General features: G+C 39.9%; 1 protein-coding gene across 8 annotated transcripts in view; it reads left to right on the forward strand.

Moving 5' to 3' along the window:
• The window catches only part of STARD9 (StAR related lipid transfer domain containing 9), a 113,805-nt gene that overhangs the window by 55,310 nt on the left and 37,436 nt on the right, over positions 1 to 21,059 (forward strand). For all 8 annotated transcript variants that reach the window (XR_009601473.1, XM_042253036.2, XM_027971713.3 and 5 more), the window contains exons 5-15: positions 1,076 to 1,108; positions 1,198 to 1,259; positions 2,831 to 2,943; positions 9,451 to 9,520; positions 11,142 to 11,214; positions 15,361 to 15,428; positions 16,562 to 16,659; positions 17,060 to 17,269; positions 17,448 to 17,545; positions 18,493 to 18,570; positions 19,012 to 19,083. Coding sequence is in view for 7 of the 8 variants with exons in the window: in XM_042253036.2 (XP_042108970.2) it covers positions 1,076 to 1,108; positions 1,198 to 1,259; positions 2,831 to 2,943; positions 9,451 to 9,520; positions 11,142 to 11,214; positions 15,361 to 15,428; positions 16,562 to 16,659; positions 17,060 to 17,269; positions 17,448 to 17,545; positions 18,493 to 18,570; positions 19,012 to 19,083 (975 nt within the window). In the remaining variant the exon portion in view is untranslated. The remainder of the gene's footprint in view (positions 1 to 1,075; positions 1,109 to 1,197; positions 1,260 to 2,830; positions 2,944 to 9,450; positions 9,521 to 11,141; positions 11,215 to 15,360; positions 15,429 to 16,561; positions 16,660 to 17,059; positions 17,270 to 17,447; positions 17,546 to 18,492; positions 18,571 to 19,011; positions 19,084 to 21,059) is intronic.

Consider the following 21,059-nt stretch of genomic DNA (forward strand, 5'->3'; position numbering starts at 1 on the left):
ACGTTTCTTAGCAACTTAATTGACAGGTAAACTTTGAATAATTAGCTCCTCTTTATTACACCCTGAAGAACCTTAGAATTTTACAACTCTCTTTGATGAAACAGACCTTGTCAGTCCTTCTAAATTTCTCATATTTCTCAGATCATTTCAAGTTCATCACTTGTAGGTTTTTAACGCCTCTGGTGTAGACAAGTCCCAGACTGCCTTAAGTGCTGGCTAAGGCCATGTGAATATGGGGCTGTGTGTGTGTTAAATCTGAGTGTTAGAAAGAAGTGGGAGAACCAACCACTGGGATGGGAACTTTCAAAAGTGTGTAGGATTTATGAGAGCCTTCTTTTATCATGGAAAATTAGAAGGATAGAGTTCCTTCAGAATACTTCTTTGTTTTAGGCTTAGAAGAACCCTGGTGAGATGAATTGGTGGGACAGGTGATAAATAACACCACTTAAGGACATTTTTCTAGGATATTATTCCTCCTTAAAGATTGTCCCTGATGCCATGGGCCCAGATCATTGCTTAACTAATCTTCAGTGTGATGTCTTGAGACCTTAAAGGTTCATGTTTGGTGTGATTTCATATATTTTAAATTAAAAGAAGAAAAGACTCAGTAATCCAGGGGTATAAAGCCATTAACTGGAGTACAAGTTAGCACTGAATCCAATATGTAAGAAATAAGCCACTTCTCTCTAAATGTGTGTTTTGAACATGCATGTACTCTGGTTCTCCTGTGTATGGGGGGTTAGGAGATAGGGTTCTGGGAGGCAACACTGTGGTAAAGTAGGCTTATCCCACTTTACCACAAGAAGGATGTCACCTCTTCGGCATAAAAGCAGGTACCTGGGTTTGTTAGCTTCTCCTCTCTTCCTCCTTATGGTGGTGATATGCCCTTCATCTGATACTTTCCACCTGTTTGTTTCTGAGATCACTGGCAAATAGAGTCTTCCACATACCCTTGGGGATACTGCCTGAAGTGAAGAGGCAAGAGTGAGAACACTATCCTTGCTGAGCGTGGGTCCTGGGTGTTGGGGGAGAGCATCAGCATGAGTGGACAGTAATGCTTTCTTCTCTTCTCCAGGCCTCTGTTGGGCTGACACCACGGATATGTGAGGTATAGACTCTCTCTTGACTGGATCCTCTCAAAGTAGGTCTTCCTTGTACATCCCCTTCAGTGAAACTACAACCCTTTGGTTTATGCAGGGTCTCTTCATCAGGAAGGAAAATTGTGCCCCACTGCCTGCCTCCTGTAGTATAAAAGTAAGGTAAGAACCTGCTGGGCTCTGCAGCCTGAAGTGCTTCTGTGTCCACTCCAGAGCTGTCCTCTCTGCTTCCAGAGTTACCCAGAGGAATGGGGAAAGGTCACAGCAGAAATACCGTACAGCGCTTGTCACATGAATGTGCAGGCGTGTGGTAGGAAACTTAGTTTCTACCCTCAGGCTTAACACGTTAGTGTCTCCTGTGGACCCACTTCCGTTGGCTGGCTGGTTTCCCTTCCTTCATTTTCTGTTCAGTTTCATACTAGCTTCTGGAATTTCTCTTCCAGCCCCTTCCTGGGTTGTTCTCCAGGTTAGTAGTTCCCAAGCTCTTGTGTGGTGGGTGTGGGCGCATGCATAGTCAGATCCGACTCTGTGACCCCATGGACTATAGCCTGCCAGGCTCCTCTGTCCATGAAATTGTCCAGGCAAGAATACTGGAAACTCTAGTACCCAGACTAGTGCTGGCTACCTCCAGTGTGACGTTACCAATTGCCGTTCATTTTCTGTATTCTTTTTTTTTTTTTGGTGTTTAATGTCCTTGTTTAAAAACATGAGACATAATTCACATATCATAAAATTCACACTTTTAAAGTATATAGTTCAGTTTCAGTGACTTTTTTTTTTTAGTATTTAACCATCATCACTATTTAATTCCATAACATTTTCATTGCTATAAAAAGAATAAATGTCCTTTTTAAAAATTAAATGGTTGTGAACATTATTTTTACATTTTTAAATGTGTAAAGTAAAATTTTGCAGTATATATTAAGTGTTTTATTGTCCATGAAATCTGGGAACCACTATTCTAAGAGCTATCTGGGGGTTCCTATGTTTGAATTTGAAATGATTAAGAAGGGAAAATTTATAAGGAGTGTATGCAGAGAGCAGCTTTGAGCTGGAGCCTTTTTTCTGATTGCTGGCTCCACAGGCAAGTATCCATGGTCCAGTGAGGAAAACCTTTCTGTGAGAAGTGTGCTTTCTTATTTAACAAAATATTTACTGATTTTAATTAAGAATTGTAGCTGTTTTATTATTTTAAAAAGTATAAAATGCCAGTAGATACCAATAAGACATAGCATGTCTTAAACAGAATCCCAGTGTATAAGATAGGTAAAAGGAGAATTGTGCAACTTGAATCAGAAGTGGGAAGCAGAACCCTTCTCAGTTAGCTTCCCTTATTGCTCAGCAGTGGTCCTTGAGATGGCTTCTATGAGTAATAGAGCTCAAAGATCAAATTTGCAAACCACTTCAAGAAACATGCTTGTAAGACTGTATGCACCAGGGAACTGATAAAGGCACAGGCTGATGGCAGCCTAAACCCATCCTCAGATAGCCTCTTGAAAGCTAAACTTGAATCAGCACTCATAATGTAAACCTGAGACCCGGGTAATGGCAGCCAGCACTAAAAACCCTGTGTACCCATGTAGAAGAGACTCAAGGGGGAAGCCTGAAGTGACCAACGTCTCAAGAGGATCAGAGATACTCTGAACAAGAACTAGGACCTTCTGATTCTTGGCTTAGTGTTTTCCCACGTCTTTTCAAAATCTAATTTTATGCCTTTTTCTCTGTGTCTCTAGCTTCCTGGAAATCTATAATGAACGGGTGCGGGATCTGCTAAAGCAGTCTGATCAAAAAAAGACCTATAATCTGCGGGTCAGGGAGCACCCAGAGATGGGGCCCTATGTACAAGGTGAGCCACTATGGTCTTGGAAGTCAGAGACCAAACCAAAACCTGGGAAGCTCTCCTGATGGTCACTGATTCATTCAACAGACTTGTAGTGAATACTTATTGTGTGCCAGCTACTGGTATGAGATGCCCAGTAGGTACCAATAAATAGAAAAGACAGGCAAGCTGACACTGTTGTGGGGCATAATGTCAGCCAACAAGCACTAATCACAGTTGTGATAAAGGCTAATAAAGAAATAGATACAGTGATGAAAAAGAGCATCTTCGTGGGGTGGTCAGGAAAAGCTTCCTTGAGGAGGGTGGTAACATTTTAAGCTGGACCCGGAGGGGCACAAGAGCCAGTCATGTGAAAAATAGCATGGCAAGGGGAAGAGTGTTTCAGGTGAAGGGAATGGCATGGGCCAGAGCCCTGCGTGAAGGGGTTGGCTTGGTGATTTCAAGGAGCTGGTGTGTCTAGAGCATGGTGAGCGAGAGGTAAGTGGCATGGAATAGCGTTGGGTCTGTGGTGCCGGGTCCAGTGCGCCTGGGACGGATTCCTAGGTCAGCCAGACTGTTTTTGGGGTACTTCCTGTTCCAGAGATGGTGAGAGTCAAGGTCGTGGGGAGATACCAGACATGGAGCAGGGTCTACACTGCTTTCTCATCAGATATTGGTATTTGATGTTTGCTTCCATCTGTCTTCTTCCATTAGACTAGGTCTTGCTGTTGGGTGCTTTTGTCAGGGAAGCTTTCACTCTCTCGGGCCACTCTTAATAAACAACATGAATTTTATGTTCCTCTTTTCTCCACAATATGCTATTAATATCCCCACAGGCAGAGGGACAGGAAAGATCAAGAGCTGGTCTCTTCTCTGATTAGAGCATGGCCAATGGATGACTCAGTAGGTGTGCCAGTCACAAATTCTGCTGCTTGAGTCTTTCCCCAAATGTTTCATCCTAATTGGTAGCTGGAAACAGTGGTTAAAAAATACCACTTACTTTGCCGGGAACCAGTTGGAGTTTCCTCTGTAAACTTCTGTGTATACACATTTTTCTGCAAAGCAATACTTGGAAGGCAGACCAGGAGTGGTTGTAGTAGTGCCACAGTTTCTCATTTTTTTGTTTATTTTTATCTTAATGTGTTTTTATGTGTAAATGTGGGAGTAGATAGTAACTAGAGGAGACCTCAGATGTAGTTCTAATGTCTTCACTGCACAGAAGATGAAGTCTGGAAGAAGTTAAGGGACGTTCCCAAAGTTCCACAGCTACGTGGGGCAGGGTTGCAACTGGGAACCTTGTCTAGGACTGGAAGAGAAGAATGGGACAGAATCCTGTACATGGATCATAGGAAACCTACGAACATAGGTTCCTGATTGGCATAGTACCTGAAACCCTGAGAATTCATGCAAGGTGGTACAACTTGGATCATACACCCAAGGTCGGTGACAGGATCAGGACTTAAATCTAATGGCTGTTTGGATGAAGTGAATGCTGTTGGCTCTTTGTTCATGGAGTGAACCCTTGTGGGGAGGGAGGAGGCTTGGTGCTTGGTAGGAAATATTTCTAAACAAGCAAAAAGTCTCTTAGGTCCTTTGGATTACATGTTTCTTAAAGGCAGTATGAACTTTTTCGATCATTACAAATATAGGTGGACATTTCTCTTATTTCTGAGTGAAGGAGCCATGAGCTCAAATAGTATAGAACCAGCCTTGGAAAACAAGACCCTGAATAGTCACACTTAACAATGTTATTTCCATTACTACCCTCTGATGGCATTATAGCAAAGTTTTTATTTTTTTTAATGTTTGCTTTCTTTATTCATTTGTTTTCATTGTCTGCCTGTCTGTCTGTATTTCTCCATCTTTGGGCTCATACATTCTGTGAACATGATTCCAATGCCGAAAGTGATTTATGCTTTGAAACCAATCTATAGGAATTTATTAAGTACCTGCTAGATGCCTATACTATTCAGGGTGCCATGGGAAATATGAAAATACAAGAACTTTTAATTTTAATGTAAAGAATTTGTAGTTCTAGTTCAGAACCATAAGCTGGAACTTGATAGCTGCCTAAATCCAAGGAAAGATAAGGAGTAACCTCTTATTTTTCATTAAAAAGTCCATTAATTAGATGACAGGTTAAGTTGAAATCTGAAATGTACAGAGCCCTGTCCAAAGGATACATAAGAGCCCAGTGGTTACTGGGTCTAAAGGGATAATAAGTGAGGCAAAGACAGTATCATATTTTTGCTTTGGCCTTTATCTTAATATACAGAGATGGGTACAAAGCAGGAGGTTGTTGGAAATGAGTAGTTGGGACTCTGAAAAAAATTGTTTGTATTTTCTTTGTATTCAGTCTGCACATAACAGGAGTATTCTTGTTTTTGTTTTTTTTTTAATTCTTACACCTTTTTATTCCTTGTCTTTCTACACCAACTAGAACCCTATTAAAATGGTAACAATATTTAGTTTTGTCCCCAGGGTAAAACTTCAACATTTTACTATGATGTTTGCAATAGCATGCATGTGTCCTCAGTCATTTCTAACTCTTTGCAACCCCATGGGCTGTAGCCCACCAGGCTCCTCTATCCATGGGATTTCCCGGGCAGGAATATTGTAGTGGGTTGCCATTTCCTTCTCCAGAGGATCTTCCTGACCCAGGGATTGAACCTGCGTTCTCTTGCATCTCCTGCATTGGCAGGCAGATTCTTTACCACTGTGCCACTTGGGAAGGCCATTTTCAATACCATGTGTTGTTAATAGATACTCTTATCATACACTTCTCAGACTGTCTAGGGGGAAGGACCAGTTTTTGTGTTTGTTTTTTTTTTTAATTCCTATCCATGGCAAACCAATACTTTGATAAAATGAAGGTGAATTACTAGAAAAGTAAAAGACATATTAATTATAAGCCCAATTATTCTTTATTTGATTTAAAAGATATACAATCTGTCATATTGTTGTGAAGGTTTCAAACGCTTTCAATTTCTGTACCTATCTCATCACATGTCAATAACAGTTTGAGAGCTGACGCCAGTCTCTGCAGCCACTTTGAGAAGCATTACCTTAGCAGGTTAAGGGAATTCTCCCTTTACCTTATTTTCTAAAAGTTTTTATTTTTTAATTTTGAAGCAAACTTTTGAAAAAGTTGCTAGCATAAAGAACTTTTTTACTTGAACCATATGAGAGTAAATTGCCAACCTAATGACCCATATACCCTGATTATTTTAGGGTATTTTTATTTCAAACAAGAAGTACTCCTGTGTAGTAACAACAAGAAATCCACATCAGGAAATTAACTTTGATGCATTACTACCATCTGATCCTTAACACCCATTTGCATTTCACAAATTGTACCAGTGATTGTCCCTTTGAATCCAGAGTTGCCTTTGGTTAGTGTCTCTCTCTAGTGTTTTCCAGCTGGAAAGGTTCCTTGGTCTCACTTGACTTCATGAACTTGACACCATTAAGTGGTGCATAATTTTGATATGTCCATTATTCATTGTTTTTAATTTCCTCAGCTAAGGTCATATCTGCCAGGCCTCTTTACTCTGAAATTGCTGTTTTCCTTTTGTAGTCAATAAGTATTTATTGGTTGTAGAACTGTAAAGTTGTGTGTGTCTTATCCTCATCTAACTTTCAGTTCATTTATTAACTTATTTATGTTGGCATAGACTCATGTTTCCTATTGTATTAAATGAGCCACCTTCTGTTACTATTATTTTTTATTTTGATGCTCCAATTATCCCAGATTTAGCCAATGGAATCCCCTTCAAGTGTGTTCATTTGACTTTTTGTCATATCACCATCATTCTTTGAGCACTTCCTTGCTTTCTGACAGGAGGTATTCCAGGCTCATCTACTTTCCCTGCCTCAGTCTTTGAACCAGCCATTTCTCCTAGGATCCCTGGTTCTTTTTTTTTTTTGGAAGTATAGTTGATTTGCAATATTGTGTTAATTTCTGCTATACAGATAGGCATTACTTCTAGCATTATTCTAACATTGCTTTTATCCCACTCTTTCCTGTGGCATTCCAGTTACAGGTTTATTAGACCTATTCCTTATATATTTTATGATTCTTACCCTTTCTTCTATATTTTGCATCTTTTGGCTCTCTATGCTTTATTTTGGTTATATGATTTTGACATATGTTTCACCTGTATCTAACCTGCTGTTAGTTAAACTTACACATTGAGTTCTTATTTTCACTTATAGTAATTTTCACTTCCTAAATCTACATTTGATCTTTTTGTTATAGTTTCCAGTTTTCTCTGAAATTTTATAATCTTGTTTTTAGTCCCTTAAAATAGTAAGCAGAGTTACTTTAAAGTTACTATAATTCCAGGATCTGGATCTGTTTTAGGTCTCTTTAGATAGTCTGTGTAATTTTTGCTGATTTTCACATATGTTGTCAGATCTACTTATGTGCTGGTGTGTTACAGTTTTGTGCCAGACAATATTTGCTAAATTGCTTGTGGAAATAATTGAGAGGCCAGAACAATAATATTTCCTGGCGGAGAAGACTCATGTTTACCTGTGCCAGGTTCCTGCACAAACATGCTAGGAATCCAGAATCAACTCAGTACAGGTGAAGTACTAAGAATGTCCAAAGTTGAGCTGAGGTCCCTTCAGAAAATATTTACTTCTAATTCAAACTTATTCCTGTGTTTTAGCCCTTTGAGTTTCCAACTCAGAGAGGTGGGGTGCCACAGGGCCCACCTGGGCCCTGGACTGTAGTCTGTGACTCTCTGTATCTGTGAGGTTGTCAAGAGAACTGCTGTCAGCCACTTCTCAAGATATGGGAAATGCTCTCAGAGGGATAATGTCTGCAAATGCTGGCCTGATGTCTCTGGGCTTCCATCCTTCCCCAATATATGGCCTGAAAAAATGTCACTATCTGGTCATCCCTCTGTGCCCTCACATTGATGTCATTTATATTCTGTCCAACTGTTTCTAACAGTCTTTGGCAGAAGTGTTGGTTTATATTATCTAATTTGCCATTACTGAAAATGGAAGGTCTCTATCTTTGATTAAATTTTTAAAATTCTTTTTCTTATAGAGAATTTTGAACATTTTGAACAAAAATAGACTAGTGTAATGAACCCCATGTTCACAATAACCCATAACCCAATGAAGTGAAGTGAAATCGCTCAGTCGTGTCTGACTCTTCGCGACCCCATGAACAGTAGCCTGCACCAGGCTCCTCTGTCCATGGGATTTTCTAGGCAAGAGTACTGGAGTGGGTTGCCATTTCTGCCTTATCTACATTCCTGTCCACAGTCTATATTATTTTGAGGCAAATTCCAGATATCAATTCATGTATAAATATTTTAATATGTAGCCCTAAGAGATAAGAAAAATTTTTGAAAGAAATTGCACTCACAAAATTATCACATCTAAATAATAGTAATAATTCCTTAAGATAAAAAAATCCAGTCAGTGTTCAAGTTAACTATGTTAAATTTTAGTGTAATTGTATTCAGCTATGAGCCTGTGAAGATACTTTGGTTCCTGAATCTCTAATAAAGAGATCCTCCAGCACAGTTGTGAAGGCCTTTTTTGACTTGGTGGGTAACCAGCCATAAAGATTTACTTCTGTGCCCTTAAGTGCCTCCTTACCTTTTATCTAAAGCTGCCCATTCTCCAGTGGCTAAATTCAAGTCTCGCTTCTTCCATGGAGCTTCCCTGACTTTTCCTCTGACTTCCTCAGCATTTATTATCTTACTCCTCCCGTGGCACTTGGCCACGTTATCTTGTATGATTTCTCATGACTGTAAACTGTGGGAGGATAAGGACATGTGTACTGTGTTTTGTATGTCAAATTGAGTCCACCATTTTGTGGGGCATTTAGGCCCTATCTACCTCAGAAATTTGATGAGGGCCAAATGAAGTAATTCATGAGAACTTTTCTTATAACTTAAATATAGCACAATTCTAAGGATTTTTTTAAACTTTTAATTTTGTATTGGGGTATAGCTGATAACCCACAATGTTGTGATAGTTTCAGGTGAGTAGCGAAGAGACTCAGCCATACATGTATCCATTCTCCCCCAAACTCCCCTCCCATCCACATAACACTGAGCAGAGTTCCATGTGCTATACAGTAGGCCCATGTTGGTTATCCATTTTAAGTATAGCTATGAGTACATGTCCCTTCCAAACTCCCTAACTTTCCCTTTCCCTCATCCTTCCCTCTGGCAACCATAGGTTCATTCCCAAAGTCCATGAGTCTGTTTGTAAGGAATTATTATTATTCTTTTTGTTGTTAGCATAACCACTATATGAATTCTAGACTATAATCTCTGGGAGCATAGAGACTGATGTTTCCAGAGAGACTGTCACAGTGCCTGACAGTAAGCTTCCAGTAAATATTTGTTGATTTAATCCATTATCTGAATGAATTAAGTTGTTCCTCAATTCTTGTCTGCCAACTAATATGAAATAGGATAATAAATTTAATTACCTGCAAGAAAAGGTTAAACTTTGCCAAAAAATTTTATTTAATCTCTCTTTTCCTCCTCACAAATCTGATAGGTTTATCGCAACACGTAGTTACCAACTATAAGCAAGTAATTCAACTCTTGGAGGAGGGAATAGCAAACAGGTAACAGGTTTGTTTGTCCCTGTCATTCTTTCAGTCTCATTCTTCTTTCCTGTGTTCTCACTGCCCTTTTACAGTATAGATTCTCTGCCGCTCCCCACATTCACAATCAGGAGGCCTTTGTCAGAACGAAAATGTACCCAGGGGAGGGGGACATGGCTTAGTGCTCTTCTCACTGGTGGTGAAGCTGGAGTTTGTCCTGGATATAGTAATATTAGGTAGTAAGCCCAGAGAATTACCCTATGTTTTATCTTATAATACACAATTTCTGCTGTTTTTATCAAAGAAATGATTCTTGCCTGCATTGTCCTCTCCTTGATAGAGATGATATAGTACAATATAGTTAAAAATTTTTCAGAAAACCATTTTTTCTTCCAGAAAAGTTTTGCTATTGAGTTTTGTTATTGAGTCACTAAGTCGTGTCCAACTGTTTTGCAGCCCCATGTCTCCTCTGTCCATGGGATTTCTCAGGCAAGAATACTGGAGTGGGTTGCCATTTCCTTCTCCAGAGGATATTCCCGACCCATGTCTCTTGCATGTCCTGCATTGGCAGGTGGATTCTTTACCACTGTGCCATCTGGGAAGCTTGTAAAGTTTACTCAAAAAGACTTTAGAATCAGCTATGAAATACTAGGTGCTGTAGATGCTCCTAAAAGCTATTGTAAATTATGATAATACTCTATATTTTTAGTTACTATGGAATACCCACAATGTTATTAATATATGCCCCCAAATAGCCTTTTTCACCTGAAAAAAAATACTGAGGAAATTGGAGTCTTCTATGTCCCCTGTTAATAACATGTCTGAGTTAATTGAACATAAAGGAAAAGATTTAAATTTAAACTTCTGTTCCTTGGTTTTCATAGAACTATCCTGGAAGCACTTACTTCCTATCTTCAGGGTACCCTGAGTTCCTTGATTGTTAAGTGTCAGGCTTCACCTTGTCCTTTTTAGTCCTTCAATTGACCAGCCTCTAGATTTTAACTCTTCAGTTCAGCAACTTCTCTGAGAACAGAAGTCAATGAGTTGGTCTTAAACTGAAGCCATATTGACTGACTTAGATTTAGATAAAGAGAGGACTCTTCAGACTTTAAAGGTCAGCATTGAAGTGAATCTCTCAGGGAGACTGTGCATTCTTCACCTGGCTTAAGCGTGATGTTCATGTAATTCAAGATCTCAGTTTTAAAGCCCTTTCTGGCACCATGAGATTAATATTCTTAATAATGACTTACTTTCACTGTCTTTGAGTCTTCTTTTCCAACAAGTTCTCCATATCTACTTGTCTAATTTAAATGGGTCTGTTTTAGGGATATTCTTCCAGGTTGATGACTCTCTAGTATCACACCTTTCCATTCTGATTTTTAACTTCTATTGCTTAAAATAAGTTCTAATTGTGGTTTAGTATGAAGTTATACTCACTATTGTTCTCAGATATCAGTACCTGGAACACTGCTTCTGCTCTCTTGGGACCATTCTCCTAACTATAAAAGACTAAATACTGGTGTTTTGTGATCCTCACTTGTGAACCTCAGCACTAACATTTTTTCTTGTGTTCCCCATGGATCCTTAAGGATCCACCATGCATAAGCAATCTTGTCCTAATTTTCTTCCCTTGTGTACACAGAATCACAGCAGCAACCCATGTTCATGAAGCCAGCAGCAGATCCCATGCCATCTTCACTATCTACTATACACAGGTTGGTTACCGCTTAAATGTTTGCTGAGATTTCTTCCTTTCATTGTTCCTTTTGACTAATTTTCCATCTTCCTGTTTTTCTTTCTTTCTACCCTTCCCTTTATAGGTCCTCTGATATGACCTAATATTATAAGTAGGACCTACACACAATCTACTAAGCTGCTCACCCAGAAGGGGTAGAGGCATTTCATAAAGACTAACCCAGTATCTTTGACTTACATTTCATATCCATATGATCAGTCTGGGCATTTAAAATAAAAAGCAAGATTGGAATGAAAATATACATTAAAATTAAAAAGTAGAAGATTCACTTTTATTGTGATGGAGTGAGGAGGTTAACAAATCCTACCCCCCCAAAGCAACAATAAACCTAGACAAAATTGTCAAAATAAGTATTTCAGAATAGATCAAAGCCATATAAACGGAGAAGCATATATTCAAGAGAGCTACTGAATTTCTGGTAAGAGTACAAATGCATGGCATGTTCCCTTGGGCTGCTCCCATCCCCACCCACACCCCAATCTCTGTCAGTGAGGAAGTTCAGTCAGAGAAGGGCAGATGGTGGAAGCCAGCAGCTCAGTTGTTGCCACTGCTTGAGGGGTTCACTTGATTGGGAGCATTGTCAGTTAAAGTGGGTGATCTTGGTGGCAAGCTAACAAGGGGATCAGTGGCTCCATTAACCTGAGATTGTAGATCTGCTTCAGGCAAGAAGTGAACTGGAAAATTATCTGGAGGTTTAACTGGGAATTCTGGGAGATGATATGGCCATAGGGAGCTTGATAAGATCTTCACATATCCTGCGTTGAATGGAAGCTGTACACATATGCATCAGAGACTATGTGCCTATACAGCCCTGACTGACAGAATCTGCATGTATGTGCAGAAGAGACACAAGAGGGCCCTGTTGGCTAGTGATTGCTGGAGTAAACTTAAAATGGCCAGAATTTTTAGTGAATTTTCCAGCTCACACATAGATCCATCAGCAGAGAATAAAAGTCCTATTGGCTCAAGGTGTTTAATTGCAATTTCTGACCAGTCTTTGGCTGAACATTAAGGTATGCAGACACAGGTGGCCCCCTAGAATCCAAGCCTAAAATTAAAAACAACTAAAGGAAAAAAGCTGAATAGAGACCTCTTTGGCTGCATGTTGTAGAGGAGTCAGATATTAGAGCTTTAGTCCAGGCAGGTTACCAGACAGACAAAGCAACAATCACTATCACCTTTAAGAGGAAAAAGATCAGAATCCAGGGTTGTTATGTTGTTATCTAAAGTGTCTGGTATTCAACCAAAAATTAAGACATGTAAAAACAAATAAGAAAATGCAGCCCACACCTAAGGAAAATAAAAGTCACTAGAAACTGCCTCAAGTACTCCACTTGTTGGATTTAGCATACAAAGACTTCCAGGTAGCTAATATAATATGTCCAAAGAGTTGAAGGAAACCATGTTGTAAAGAATTAAAGGAAAACATGATGATATGACTCAAGGGAATTTCAATAAAATGATATGTTATTTTAAAGGGGGCAATTCTGGAAATGTATAATAACAGAAATGAAAAATTCACTAATGGGACTCAAGAGTCAATTTGAAATGTCAGAAGAATTAATGAAGTTGAAGATAAAACAATAGAAATCATCCAGTTTGAAGAAGAGTAATTGAAGAAAAATGAACAGAGCTGCACAGACCTGTCGGATATCAGGTGTGTCGGCATAAGTGTAATGGGAATCCTAGAAAGAAAGAGAAAATAGGCATAAGAAAAATTTAAAAATAATGATGGCCAAAACCAATCACCAAACGTGTTGAAAATCATTAATGTATATTTTATTAAAAAGTTAACCAAGCTGGATCATAGACACTAATGTGAAACCTAAAACATTCAACTTGTATAATAGAAAAATAACATGGGCGAACCTTGTGACCTTGGACTAGGCAAAGATATTTTTAGAAATGGCACTATAAATATAAACTGAACAAAAGAACAAATTGAAATTTGGAATGGGTCAAAATTTAAAAATTCTGATCTTCAAAAGACAGTATTAAGTAAATGAAAAGCCACAGATAGGGAGAATTTATTTGTAAAATGTATGTCAAATAAAAGGCTTGTATCCAGAATAGATCCAAAACTCTCTAAACTCAGTAACAGTAAAACAACTCAAAAAGGTGGGCAGAAATTTTGAACTGATACTTAAGAAAATATACAGATGACAAGCACTTGAAAAGATGCAGACATCATTAATTATTAGAGGAATGCAAGTTAACATCAAATAGCTATCACTGCCCACCTTTTAAAATGGCTGAAATTAAAAAGAATGATTATACTAAATACTGGCAAGATGTGTAGGAATTGGAGTTCTCATACATTATTGTACTGGTGGGAATGTGAAATGGTACAACAACTTTGAAAAAGAATTAGTTTCTGAAAAAATTAAACACATACCTACCATATGATTCAGCCATTGCACTCCTATGTATTTTCTCAAGAGAAAAGAAATCATATGTCCATAGACAGACTTATACACAAATATTCATGGCAGCTTTGTTAGTAATTGTTCAAAACTGGAAACCCAAATGTTCATTAAGAGGTGAATGGATGAACAAACCATGGTATATTCATACAGCTGATACTATTAATACTCAACCATTAAATTGAGCTGTTTGACATGTACTTCAATATGAATAAATCTATAAATAATTATGCACAATGAAAGAAGCCAGACATTGTATGATTCTGTTTGTGTGAAATATCCTCAGAAGACAGATTTATAGGTAGAAAATTGAGTGTTGGTCTGGGGCTGGAGATGACAATGGAGATTGATTGCAAACAGACTTGAGAGAATTTGGGAAGTTACTGGAAATGTTTTAAAACTGGATTTTGGTGATGGATGCACAACATTAAAATAAAACAACAAAAATCCCATATTAAAAAAAAAAAAAAGCCAGCGTGGTTTTGCTCTTGAGGACTGGATGCCCCTGCTTAAAACACAGAGAGAATCCTGCCCAGCAGATTAATAACGTGCTGTGACTTAGGCTGTGTTCTGCTGCTGCTGCTAAGTCACTTCATTCGTGTTTGACTTAGTGCGACCCCATAGATGGCAGCCCACCAGGCTCCTCTGTCCCTGGGATTCTCCAGGGAAGAATACTGCAGTGGGTTGCCATTCCCTTCTCTAAGGGATCTTCCCAACCCAGGGATCAAACCCAGGTCTCCTGCATTGCAGGCAGACTCTTTACTGTCTGAGCCATCAGGGAAGCCCATGACAGGTGAACAAGAAGCAAACCAATCAGGCCCCCCTGCCCACCACACCGCCACCTGCTGTGGATCTCTACTGATGAGTTAGAGCCTCCCAGAGCAGAGTTGAGCATTTACCTGGTAAACTGTGCTCAGGAAACTTTGTGGCGGGTGGGGAGGAGGTTGCCTACCTACTCTATGGAAGTTTTGCTCATATTTTTAATGAAGGAAGAACCCAGGGCTTACTGATTGTACCTGTCAAATATTGAGAGCTCATCTGGTTCAGAGGATGTTAGAATACAGATTTCTTGAGTGAATTGGCTAAAAATCCAACACAATGGAGTATTACTCAGCCATTAAAAGAATACATTTGAATCAGTTCTAATGAGATGGATGAAACTGGAGCCGATTATACAGAGTGAAGTAAGCCAGAAAGAAAAACACCAATACAGTATACTAACACGTATATATGGAATTTAGAAAGATGGTAATGATGACCCTGTATGCGAGAGAGCAAAAGAGACACAGATGTGTAGAGCAGACTTTTGGACTCTGAGGGAGAGGGAGAGGGTGGGATGATTTGGAAGAATGGCATTGAAACATGTATACTATCATGTAAGAAACGAAGTGCCAGTCTGTGTTCGATGCAGGATACAGGATGCTTGGGGCTGGTGCACGGGAATGACCCAGAGAGATGTTATGGGGAGGGAGGTGGGAGGAGGGGTTCATGTTTGGGAACGCATGTACACCCTTGGTGGATTCATGTCAGTGTATGGCAAAACCAATACAGTATTGTAAAGTAAAATAAAGTAAAAATAAAAATTAAAAAAACAAATATCATCTTGGTTAGGAGGGTGTCTGTGGGGAAAACAACAATACGTTGTTCCAAATGACACTGTTTAAATCTATTTCATCCCTCAGGCATTCCTGGAGAACAACCTCCCCTCTGAAATCGCTAGCAAGATCAACCTTGTGGACCTAGCAGGCAGGTAATTAGGATCTCAAAACCAGGTGGAATTATTTCCTTGACAATGACCCCGTTCTTGCCCATTTTACAAGGAATAAACTTTTCCCCACCTTTTACACATTTCAATCATCCTGAGAAAATTACAAAAGAAAGAAATTGAATGCTAGGTTAAAAAATTACAGTTTTCTAGGGCTGAGAAGTTCTGTGTTAGGGGCTCTCAATCTTAGCTGCCCATTGAAGTCACCTGGACCTTTCAGAGGTCCCAGTGCCTAGGCTGCACCTCAGATGAAATAAATGTGAGACTGTTAGTGGAGTCAAGGGGAGTGAGGCTGTGTGTAGCCAAGATTGAAAACTGGTGCTTGAAGTACAGGTGACTGAACACACTTTTTCCCTTTAACCTCGTATTGATTTTATGCAGCTCTACACATCGCTTCAGAAAAAAGAAAAGCTTTAAAAAACATTGTGGTATTGGGGATAAGATACTGCCTTTTTAAAAAGTATTAGATGAAAGCATGAATTTTACTTATTTACATATCTAGAAAGAAGAAAATTTCAGGAATAATGTAGTCAGAAAAAAGTGTAACATGAAATAAGGCAAATTTTCTTATTTTAAGACTGTTAAATAATTAATATGGTACAGTGCTCCCTTAAAAGCTTAAGTGCTTTCTGAAAGAAACTGTATCAGCCAACTGGAAGTGTGAATTTTTAATATTTCCCATTTACTTGAATAAGGAATTTGAAACTGTTAATGACCCAGATACCATAAAGCCATTAATATGTGAAATTAAAACAGTAAAGAAAAGGGGAATGGTATATAACAGAAAGCTATATTGGTATCATTACAGTAAATGAGTATTACTTTTGGCTCAAAGTTCTCTGACAGCCAAATGTAATGAATTATTTGATTTTTATTGCCTGAGATATAGAAGGATGACAGTTCATGACATGACGGTAACATTATTTCTGGAACTTATTATGTGGATATATTATATATATAATTTATATTATATGGATATATTATATTATATGGACATATATTTATTATATGGATCTTTTACATGAAGAGCAACACAATGGATAGTGTTTTTCAACAGTGTTAAAAAGATAGTGTCTTCTTGTTTGCTTCTGTTTCTGTTTTCATCGACTGTGTTTTAGTGAAAGAGCAGATCCCAGTTACTGTAAGGACCGGATTGCTGAAGGAGCCAATATCAACAAGTCTCTTGTGACTCTGGGGATCGTCATCTCCACCTTAGGTATTTTGCCAGTAACCTGGAGGACCAGAGTGGGAGGGAGACTTTGGAAAACAATTCACATGTTTTCATTTTGTCAAAATAGGGTACTTAAAAGGTTCTCTTTGATAAAGTTTACCTTCTGGTTTGGGGCATGAAAAATTGATATTTATAGTTTTCAATTACGGCATTACCATCATCCTACCACTCTTATTCCAAAAAGAGAGACTGAGAAATTACGTGTCTTAAATATTCCATTGCTTGAGTCTAGGGTCTAATTCAGGGCTCACATTTAAAGCCTCCTGACACAGACAGAAAGGGATTAGGGAGTATGATGTCTGTGTTCTCCAGCCATTGGTTTGTTTTATTGCATTTGTTTCATAATTCCTTTTTTTATCTTCCACTTTTATTATTGTCTTTTAAGCCCAGAACTCTCAGGTATTCAACAACTGCCAGAGCCTCAACAGTGCAGCACGCGATGGTGGTGACAGCGGGCTCCCTAGCTGTCCTTCCGGGACCAGCAGTGGAGTGGGACCCTCCCGGAGGCAGTCATATATCCCCTACCGGGACTCAGTGTTGACCTGGCTGCTGAAGGACAGCCTCGGAGGCAACTCCAGAACCATCATGGTTGCCAGTGAGTGGGCTGTGGAGTTGGTTCTGTGTTAGGACTGGTGCTCTGCCTCAGAGAAAGGGCCATGGCTGCCCATTTCATCAAGGGTCTTATTCAGCCTGGATGATAGCAGCAAGGCCAGTGATCATGGGCTGGGTGGGAAGGGCTCGGTGTGTGTTTTAACTTTCTGCTTCTACCCCAGCCATTTCTCCTGCACACACTAGCTACAGTGAGACCATGAGTACACTGAGATATGCATCCAATGCCAAAAACATCATCAACAAACCGAGGGTAAATGAGGTGAGACCTCCCTCTGAAGTCCTGATTTCCTACAGCTCACAAGTTTTCACCAAGTTCTCCTGTTTTCCTCTCATTTATTTCTTTCTCCTTATACTCACCCCAGTGGCCAGACTTGTTCTCCAAGTGATGAGGGAGCAAACTTCTTTCTTTTCTCATATCCCGACTGGCTTCATCCAGTTGCCTTTTAAAATAATTTATTTTAGGTGTTTCCCTATGGCCATTGATCTTAAGATCCCTGGTACACTATTGCCACTAGAGGAAAGATCGCTTAGGAGTGTTTGTGTTTACTGCCTTTATTCTGAGTTCATGTTGCTTTGTGCCTTTTTTCATATGCAAATTGCAGTGACATCTCTGTTTGGGGCTAAAAGTGGCATATGAGGAATTTTTTAGCCTTTAAAGCTGAATTAACGATGAGAATATTCTAAAAGTTCCTCATTTGCTTTGCAGTTTTGGTAAAAAATTCCAGGGCAGGGATTACAAATGAGTGGCCCATGTATAGCTCATCTATGGACTGTTTTAAAGGGCAATGTATCAATAATTAGGTGCTAAATTTAGTCACACATAATACTGGAAGATTAGCAGCTAATACTGGAAGATTAGCATACTCTGACGTTCGTATTACCTGCCTAATGTCCTGCTTTAAGGCAATGATTCTGAAACTTCAGTCTGTATCAGAATCACTTGGACGGTTTGTCAAACCAGCCCGGAAGACTTTATGATTTAGTAGGTGTTGGGGCATTGTAGGGAATGGGAGTCCACAGGTTTTGTATTTCTCACTAGCTCTTAGGTGAAGTTCCTAATGGTCCTGGGACCACACTTTGAAAAGACTGCCCTAGAAATTACTCTAAAGAAATGATCTGCTTCTTCAGGCTCATTGCGAGTAGCACCTCATAGCCATTTGGGCCTTCATATCAGTCATTGGTGACCGAGTTCTCTCTGTGTTTCAGGATGCAAATGTGAAGTTGATCAGAGAACTCAGGGAGGAGATTGGGAGACTGAAAGCCATGCTGCTGAGCTTTGAGCTGGTATGTGGGCATCAGGAGTTGTCTGTCCTCAGGAGACCCTTCTCTTCTGCAGAGGATCTGAGCCCTGCTGCATTCTGTATTCTCAATCAGGTGATGCTTGAAGAGCAGAGTGGGAGCAGAGACAGGACAGGAGTTATGATTACCTGTGTAGTTTCAGAAGGGATGGACACCCTTTTACTCTATTATCTTTGCTGTCCAGAGGGCATCAGCCTGCATGACCCTTGTTCTGTATGTGGGCAGATAAGGGGTATGAGAAAAAATTACCAGAAAAATTTACCAGAAAAAATTACCTCGAATTCTCCTTCTTTGTACCACTCTGAGCCCAATACTTAGCCTTCTGATTTGGTTCTGATTTTAACAATAAGGCCTTTCCTTTATCTGTACCTTTCCTTCCTAAGAGTAAGGGTGGGGCCCATGAAGCACATCTCTCTCTTTGAACAGAGAAACTTCCATTCATTGAATGAGGGAAAGGATGAAAACCTGAAGGAGCTGATTCTCCAAAATGAATTGAAGGTGGGTATGTTGGGGCGCTCTGTTGTGCTTCGCTTCACCTTGGGAACAGTTCTGACCTCCCTCCATCATTCGTGGGCCAGGACTGCTCCCTTATCAGGACAGAGAGATTCTATATGGAGAAAACTTTTATCTCCATTGAGCCTTGAGTTCGGGGATGTTTGTCTTACGCCTGCTGATTGGCTTTCTGACTCTCCTTTCTTCTCTCAGGGGATCATGATAACTCCTTTCAGACAGTACAGTAGCCTAGAAAAAAATTATTTTCCAGTAAATAAGTAAATCAACTAAATGACAGGTATTCACTGAGCACCAAATAGGTGTTCAGCGTGATGCTGCAGGAGACACAGAGAAGTCCCTGCCCTCAGGTGGCTTGCAGTCTAGTTGGAAGCACATTTAGAGAATGATTCAATGCTGAACGTACGTGAGTTAAATGGAAAGAGCTTCAGAAAGAAGAAATCATGGTGGCTTGGAACTTTCATTGACAGCTTCAGTGCTGGAGTAGGAAGGCAGAGAATTTGAACTAGACTTTGGAGGATGGATACGGTCTGTTCGATAAGGAGATGGGCTGAGGTGTCAGGGTAAGGGAGGGATGACAGAGGCAAAGCCACAGAAGTGAGAGAAGAGCTGGTGTGAGAGCATGTGGACACGTGCAGTGTGAGGACCTTGGAGCCAGCCAGGATACGTGCTCCTGGTAGAGGCACTGAGGGGAGGAGAGGGCTGGTTTAGGAGTTGTGTACTTGACATAAGCAGGTTACTCACAGCTTCTTGAACCAAGCTGGTGACATGATAAAGGAGTATATAGGGCGAATTAATATGACAGTTGCATGTAGGATGGATTGAGGCCTGGAAACAGACCAACAAGGAAAGAGACTGTTTTTGTGACCCTATGAGGGTGATTATATTTGGGGAGATTGAATCAAGTGGTAATTCCTGGAGACATTTAAAAGGAAGAAGTGGTAGGCATTATTTGGTGACAGGTTGGATTTAGGTCTTGTAAATGAATGTCCCCATTTCTAGTGTTCCACTGCATCATCCTTGTATATTATTACAGTATCCTGGCTATGTCAGTATTTTGTTACTCAAACGAAACTTTAAGACTACTTCCGATATTCAGAAGTTTCTCAAAAATTCTGTTTAGCTATATATTCTGATTTTTGCTTCATTCCAGGCTCATTAGCATTTTTACATTATACAGGCTGGCATACTGGACTTGAACCTGCCACTTGCTGGCCTTAGAACTTTAGGCAGGTAGGAGTGGGTGATAAAGGTCTCCAGAGGGGAGGTGTCCTCTGTAGCACCTTCAGGGGAGTGTGCCCTGCCACCCACCTCTGCCAGCCCTTTTTAGGTATCCTGTAGTTTTCAAACTTCAACTTAATGATTATAACATTAAAAAGAATGTTTCAGAAATTCCCTGGCAGTCCAGCGGTTAGGACTGCACTTCTGCTCCAGGAGGCATGGGTTCAGTCTCTGGTGGCGGAACTAAGATCCTGTAAACTGTGTGGCATGACCAAAAAAAGGAAAAGAATATTTCTAGGATCATAAAATACTTGTACCTAAACTTGTCATGATTTCTTTTTTCTTAATTAAAAAAAAATTAAGTTTTCTTCTCTATGAGATTAGGGGTTAGCTGAATCTAGTTCCTTTTCTGGTCTTCCTCAGTTCTTCACTCCCAAAGGAAGTTTCTTGCCTTGACATCAATTTCCACCACAAGAAGGAAAAAGGACACTTTAATGGCACCCCACTCCAGTACTCTTGCCTGGAAAATCCCATGGACAGAGGAGCCTGGTAGGCTGCAGTCCATGGGGTCGCTGAGGATCGGACACGACTGAGCGACTTCACTTTCACTTTTCACTTTCCTGCATTGGAGAAGGAAATGGCAACCCACTCCAGTGTTCTTGCCTGGAGAATCCCAGGGACGGGGGAGCCTGGTGGGCTGCACAGAGTCTATGGGGTCACACAGAGTCGGACACGACTGAAGC

The sequence above is a fragment of the Ovis aries genome, chromosome 7, assembly GCF_016772045.2.
Source record: "Ovis aries strain OAR_USU_Benz2616 breed Rambouillet chromosome 7, ARS-UI_Ramb_v3.0, whole genome shotgun sequence".
Lineage (NCBI taxonomy): Eukaryota > Metazoa > Chordata > Mammalia > Artiodactyla > Bovidae > Ovis > Ovis aries.